General features: G+C 36.1%; 1 protein-coding gene across 1 annotated transcript; it reads right to left on the reverse strand.

The window, feature by feature from the left end:
• Nucleotides 1–781: 781 nt before the first annotated feature.
• LOC128212856 (uncharacterized) lies at nt 782–6983 on the reverse strand. The gene is made up of 2 exons (XM_052918233.1): nt 6442–6983; nt 782–4732 (listed from the first exon to the last, which is right to left on the reverse strand). The coding sequence occupies exons 1-2, from the start codon at nt 6887–6889 to the stop codon at nt 879–881; spliced, it is 4302 nt and encodes a 1433-aa protein (XP_052774193.1). The 5' UTR covers nt 6890–6983; the 3' UTR covers nt 782–878.
• Nucleotides 6984–7615: the final 632 nt, after the last annotated feature.

Genomic DNA, 7615 nt, shown 5'->3' on the forward strand with positions numbered 1-7615 from the left:
ACAAACATTTTCTACACATTTCACTGAGTAAGCACCAATAGCTATAGTTCATGAGTTGTGAAGGTGAGTTATAGAGTAGCTAACAGTTTGGTTATTTCAAAACCACTCTGATGTAGACAAAATTCAGTGTTAACCACAGGACAACAGGTCTTCCCTTATTTAAGTTAACATTTCTCATAAGTATTAAACTCGAAATCATAATTTTTCTGGATTCTGAAATTACTGTAGTGAGCCTAGTGAGTTTTATTAAGCTGTACCGTCAACGCGCATGCGTGCGGACAATTGCCGGTGAAGACTATTTTACATATATTTCTTCCTCACAAACTATGCTTCTTAAATTAACACAATGTATGCGTTGTTCTTTTTATTATCGAAGAAACTTAACAAGCTCGGTCCGGCAATAATGCAATACACGAAGAATGATGGCTGATGTTGTCTATTGATATAGATGTCCGCCGTACATCTATGTGATCTTGTGTTCGCACCTTACATTTGGAACGTTCTGATCACTTCTCCAAACGAAAACCAGTATCTACCACGTATAGTATGAGCTCAAACGTGATATATCAGTATATCGCTATTGTAAAATTGAACTAAATAAGTTGTACAAACTTATGAGTTTCAAACACTAATTCATGCTACAAATGACTGCCGAGGAAGTAATTTAAATAGTACTAATGTTAACTATATTCGCTACATCTGTCTCCTTTAGACAGGCATCTATGAAGAAGTAGATTTTTAAGTAATATAATGATACAAAATTGTAAGTATAGGTTTATTATTATTATTATACAATACAAAATAGAATACTTATAAGTGTATAATACTTATAAGTGGTAATATCAACTAAGTTGAACTACCTAACAACATAAACATTATCAGTTATCAACAACATCACAACATTCCATTTCAAATTTCCCAGTTTCGTTCAAATGTGTTAAAGCAGATTGAACATCGATGCTTGGAATTATGTCACAGTTTTTAGCTACGAATTGAACATCCCTATAAGAGTTCTTGAGGAGCATCAGCACTTGGTAAAGTGCGTCTTTGGGAACAATTGTTTCAACGATGGTGACGCAAAGATAATCTGACACTCTGGTGGAATCATCTTCTGGAAACTTAGATCTAAACTGAATAGTTTCAATTCTGGTACTCTGTTCCGATTCCTCGATTGGCAAGATTTTGCAGGAATCTATTTGCAAGCTGATTTTGCCAACAGCATTTGTTGATGATGCAATTAAGGAAATAAGAAAAGTATCAGAAAGACTCGCTTCGAATATAGACACTTCTTTTACGGTGTTACTGGGCACTGTAGCATTAGTTAAATCTGGACCTCTTTTGTGGCTGTCAGAGCCAAGTACTTTGCAGTTCCTAACCTGAACGTGTAATGATCCTGGAAGTAAAACTAGCAATGCAAATAAAGAGTTGATGCGCCCGTTTTCAATATCTGTGTTTGTTATGGTAAGCCTAAATGGTGTCGTCCGATACCGTTTAGATTCCATTCCGTTCAAAGGAAGAACTTCTTCCCCTGGTATGACTGTGCACCTGTCTATTAAACATTTTACTGGAAATACACATTTTGTCAGATCACTAACAAGTTTATACATGTCTGAGGCATTCATCTTTGACCGGGAGAGAGTGAATTCTTTAGTCATATCTTGTCGTACACTTTGAGTTCGCTGAAGACTTTTCCTCTGGGCATTTTGCTGTTCAGGTCTTTGATAAATATTAACATTGTGTATAATATCACATTTTGTTAGGTTTATACTCTGTCTTTGGTATACTGATTCGACTGAAGATGTAAGTGCATATAGTGTAAATGATGACATACTTATTCTTTCAAAGGTGATTGATGTAACATTTTCAGGAACAGAAAGTTTGTTTATTACATCGGGAAAGCGCATGTTGCTTAAATTTAGTCTTTTCAAATTTATCATCGATGGCAACATACCAACAAGCATCGGAACACTTGCGTCGTTCAGGAGTTCTGTACAGTGAAGGGTACACTCTTCTAATGATTCAGGTTTTGATCGTGTAACTTCCGAGATAACTTGATTACACTGAGAAATAACTTTGCACGAAACCATTTCAAGTATGTTCATTCCAACAACAAAGCCATTAAATATTACATTGTCCAATTTGAGCTTTTTCAAACGAGGACATCTTGAAACATCGAAATTGCCCTCAAATCTAACGTGGGTCAGTGACACCTCTTTTAAACTATGGCAGCGTGATAAATCAAGCGTACCGCTTCCACTCACGTCCGTTTTCAATATATATACGTTTCTGAGTCGAAGGATCTCAAGTTTGGCGGTAAATGCAAAGGTTATGTCTAAAGATATGTCGCCAGAAATATCAATTTCAATTAGATATTTCGCATTAACGGCCATCTCAACAATGTCGGGGCAGCATTTGACTGTCAAATATTCCAAATTATACGTAGACAAGTCTAGATGTGCGGGCATGGACAATGAGCTCACATTTAGTCGTTTCATTTCATTTTGTTTCGGCAACACAATCAAAGGACGTGACAAAGTCTTGCTAGCATTTGATGCGTACGATGAGTCAGAATATGATCGTTTAGGGTTGGGCCAAAACGTCTTCTCTTTGTTTCCGCTCTTCGGAGTCTTCTTGGATTCTGTAATTAAGCGAAGGTCGTTAATATGCAGAGATTGAAGGTAGACGAGTTTGGAAAGGTCTAAAGTTTCTGTCGACGGCCTTTGATCGGTATGAAGTAAACCTTTTTGATTTGTTTGAATCATTGAACAATTGTCGACCGAAAAATGTTTCAGTTTGCTGCAAAACGGCAGAGCATGAAATACACTTCTTTCTATGCAAAATGTTTCCAAATTTGCCAAATTCAATTCTACAGACAGTACGCTTCTTGCAATCCGCAGTGTATGCAAATTAGAATTTTTTAATTCCATAATCACTTTCTTCAATGCAACACATTCATCTGCTTCAGAATTTCCAGTATACATGTAAAGGAAGCCAAGCGAATGTTTGTTTCTTTTAACTACAGAGGCAATTTGCTTTTCGTTGCATTGCGCCTGCAATAAAAATAAGGAGCTGATGGTATTCTTTTTGTCTAGCAAATAATGAGCTGAATCTAAAGACATCTTGCCAGAATCACTGAAATGTCTCAAAACAAGTTCAGACTTTGTTGTACCATTTCTGACACTTTCAACATATCCTTTGCAGATAATGTCTTGAACAAACTTTATTTTCTCACATAAAACAAAGTCAACTTCATGAAATATAGATTTCGGCAACATTCTATTGATTAAATCAGAAAACGACTCAGCAAAATTCGCTGCTCTTGTATCGTTCATCCCACATAAGAAAACAAATATTTCAGTGAAATCCAATGCATCCGCAAAATTGTCCATGCGAAAGTTCTGCACAAAATGTTTAAATTCATCGCTATTCATAGTTGCAAGGTGCAACGCACACAGCATTTCTTGGTACGACACATGGAAGAAACTGTATGTTTCCTGGCTACTGTAGGCCGTAGGGGATAGAACTTCCTTTGATATGATTCCAATATCAAGTGCTAATCGCTCGAACGACTTTGGTTTCTTCGGTATGAAGCTTCCCCGAAAGACGTATCTGTTTTCCTTGTTTCCCGCGAATAAAGCCTTAAATGCCAATTCAGCTAGAGAAAACATTGCATCCATGTTTTCCAAACAGCTTTGGCAATTATCAAAGCAAGAAGGTAAATGGCCTTTCTTTTGTACACTCGAAGTTGCGTGTTTAGCTTTGTTTGAGCGTGCAAAGAGCAAATTGATCATATTGCAGTACGTTTGGCATTTCGATTCTCCAAGCGGTTGTCCGTCATACCATAGACATACCAGGTGCATAATGATCAGGGGAATTGACGTCACACTGCTTGTATCACTTGGATCTCCATGGACGAGATCAGCGTTTCTATGTCCTTGCAAAATCGCAACAAAATCGTTTGGATTCTTCCTTCCTTCATATTTTTCATTAAGACACTGGATGAGCTTATCGATAAATAGTCCTGAAGAATTTTCATTTAGTCCTTCCATATGAACGAAGTTGACGTCCGAAACATCGTGGAGATTAAATCTACTAATCGCCCATGGTCGGGCTGTAAAGGCTAACGTGCATGTAGGTCGTTCCTTTTCAAATTCGGGTAAATCTTGATATGGCCAGTTTTCAAGTCCATCAAACAGAATTAAACAGTTCATTTTCATAACTGCTTCAAGTATTTTTCGATCATAATTTCCCTTTAGTCGACGGATTATCGACTTTTCGATGACGTTTTCGATGAAATAATCCCCGCCATCGTTTCTTACTTCATTCAAATTCACATAGAAAACAATGTCATATGTTTTGTTCAAGAACTGCAAGTTTTCCCTGATGATATCTCTGCAATACTGAGATTCTTCTGACGAATCTAGAACCTTGTAGAACGTACACCATGCGATTGCAATAAATTTACAAAATGCGGTTTTGCCAACACCGGATCTTGCAGATACAACAGTCAACTCTTGAGTTGGTTTATCTTCATCCAGCAAAATATCTGCAATCTGGTCTATGTTTTCAAAGGCATTGATATTAGACCCGCTTATTTGATTGCAAAGTCGCCGTTTCATCGTGGGAAGTACGTAGAAATCTAGAAGTTTTGAACTTTTCTGCTTTATAAGTGGTGAAATTGGCAACTCGCTGTGTTTCACATAGTAGAAGTCAACAAGGTCTCGCTTGAATTCTGCAAGAGAGATATTTTTTAAATTAATTATATAAGATATTTGAAATGAAATGAAATAGGATAAAAGTTTTTTAAGATAAAAGCGTTGCTTCTCAGGGAAGTAACGAATATAGTGGTAATACATGCGGAAAAATGGTTTTATACACGGGAATTAACTGAAATCTGTACATCCAACGTGTGCGGTAAGTGGACGGGATGTTGAATATACGGGTATGTTCGGACCCGTATATTCATAAAACTCATACATTTTGAGTATACGGGATTCGATGTACGGGCGTGTATTAACCCGAACACCAATGTTATAATAAAAAAAATGAATTCTGTAATCAAGTTATGTCTTTTGGTATTTAATTTGATAGTATAAATGAAATGAACAACATTTTTACCATTGACACTGTAAAAAATCACTGTTACGTAGTAAAACAGGAATGTGTTGATTTGCCGCTAGTACTAAAACTATGTTGATGAATGTACGGCACCGTATATCTTGAGTGGACGGGCATGTTGGGTGTACGGGAATTTATGCTCTTCCGTACTCTTTGAGAATACGGGATTATACCATTCCCGTACACGATGAATATACGGGCGTGTACAATTCCCGTATGTTATGGATCTACGGAAATATACAAGTTCCCGTACACGCTGAGTATACGGAAAAGAAACAATTCCCGTACTTTATGGATATACGGAAATGTACTCAATACCGTACACCTATGTTATAAAATAGTTTTAAATTTTGTAATCAAGTAAAGTTATTTGGTGTATATATGCTATGAACAACATTTATACTATTGACTTTTATATATTTGTCCGTATTACGTAGAGAAACAGAAATGTGTTAGTAATAAGAAATTTTTGTAGAAAATGTAATGCTAGTTTGGCTTTTAAAAGCCTTTGGTAACACCGTTTATCCACGGGTACGGGGAAGGATGTACGGAAGTCAGTACATGTGGTGCTCCGTATACGTATTCGTGTACGGGGTCAGCACACGTTGGGTGTATAGGTCCGAACACGCCCGAATATTCAATACGTACAGGACCGTACTTTCCCGTATATTCAACCATTTTTCCGCAGCGCATCTATTTTCATGTAATTCGCGCGATACCATCTGCATACTAGACATGCAAATAATAAATTGCATCAATAAATGTTATCTTTCATACATGACTTATTTCATACATACAGGTAAAATATGGTGTACGATTTTAAATAGATAACTACGATTACTTAAGTTCTAATAATGATGACACCTTAAGTTTACTAACAACAGTACTTCAAATTTCTCTATTTTTTATCAAAATGTGCAGACATTAAGTTAATTTGAACCCTTCTCATATGTCGGCAATATGAAATTAGATTAATTAATAAATCTATAAGAAACAATGAGCATTACTGGAAACATCTAATGCCATTTCCTGGTACACTTGAGTCAATATCCTAATATTTTCAAAGTCAAATTAATATATACTGTTATGTATATACAAATTAGTGCTTTTTTCTGTAAATAAAAATATAAGTTTTACTAAAGTCAATGAACTAAGCATTTTATATAGTATTTTGGCAATATCAAGAATTACTATCACATGATCATTGTTTTACTTAAGTACGATAATATCTTAATAAAATTACTTTAAATATGTTTTATGAACACTGACAATGATTGATCTTCTTTTACTTGAAGTTAATAAATACCAAACATTATCAATTACCTTCAAGGGCGTGCTGATTCATTGTGGGATCCCCCTGAACGGCTGATCCTAGATCTTTTATCTTTTGTCGTTCGATGAAACTGCATGTTTTCAAATCATCGAGTAGACACAGTCCTTCATTCTGGAGTGTTTCAAGATTTGTTACCCCTGTTTCATTTATTTCATCTATTAGACTTTGAGTCTTTTCTTCAATTTCTTCTGCCTGAACTCTGCAAGTATATTCCACTGCCTCAACCGCCGATCTTCCAACCCTCTCAAAATTAAACGGCTGCTCGTCCAAACGTTCACAACCTCCATTTTGTCGGTAACCTAATTCGTCAGCCTGGGTTTGTATTGTCGATTGAATGCTCAACTGAACACGCGAATTATCATCAATATTATCAATACCACTGTCTAAATGTCTATGGTCCTCATCGGTAGAAGCAGCATCAGTAATTTTGCTAGCCATTTCATTTAGTTATAAAAACACAACACATGTCTCATAAACTAGACTCTGAAAAATGAGTACAAGTTTACATGAAATTGAACGCTAACTTCTTATAATACGCTTCGTTAACTCCACTTAATACTTTAGGTGAATGCGGGTGTTCGGTGAAATGGATCTAAATATAGAATGTTGGAAATCCCATGCTGAAGTGTTTTATTAAGTGAATATTGATAAGCCGAATGAAGGAGGGATAGGCCGATATTTTCTTATTAAAGGCCATGACGATACAACAATCATACTTCTAAATTATGATTGAAGTCCATAATTATGTGTTTATTGCACTAGAAACAATTGTAACTTTCCGCTGTAGGTATTAGTGTGTTCATAACTTAAGTTTATGTACTTAGTAATTTGCAAATTGACATAATCAGTTATCCATGTGGAGGTTCAGGGCTTATAAATTATATAAAACACCAGTCGACCACCTTCAGAATCGCGTATGCCTTTCTCAGAAGGGATCGTTTGCGTTTTTTGGCCTCGCACGGTACAACTTGTAACAGCAGCTAATTTTGATCTAAACAAAAGGTGTTGTTTTTGCGAAAGTGTTTTGTTATTAGTATCGTATGTCATAGCACACGGTATTTTAGAAATAACTGATGATATATACATGTGGTGGCCACGGATCCGTGGTCTAGTGGTAACCTACCAAGATCCTTTACGTTGCATTATCTGTATTATCTACCTCAA

Source organism: Mya arenaria, chromosome 13 (assembly GCF_026914265.1).
Source record: "Mya arenaria isolate MELC-2E11 chromosome 13, ASM2691426v1".
NCBI classification, from domain to species: domain Eukaryota; kingdom Metazoa; phylum Mollusca; class Bivalvia; order Myida; family Myidae; genus Mya; species Mya arenaria.

Excerpts from the sequence above, each read along its gene's own strand:
- LOC128212856 (XM_052918233.1), bottom strand. The coding sequence starts at position 6,889 with ATGGCTAGCAAAATTACTGATGCTGCTTCTACCGATGAGGACCATAGA. Across the intron at positions 4,733-6,441 it reads GAATCAGCACGCCCTTGAAG|AATTCAAGCGAGACCTTGTT; the intron begins GTAATTGATAAT and ends TCTCTCTTGCAG.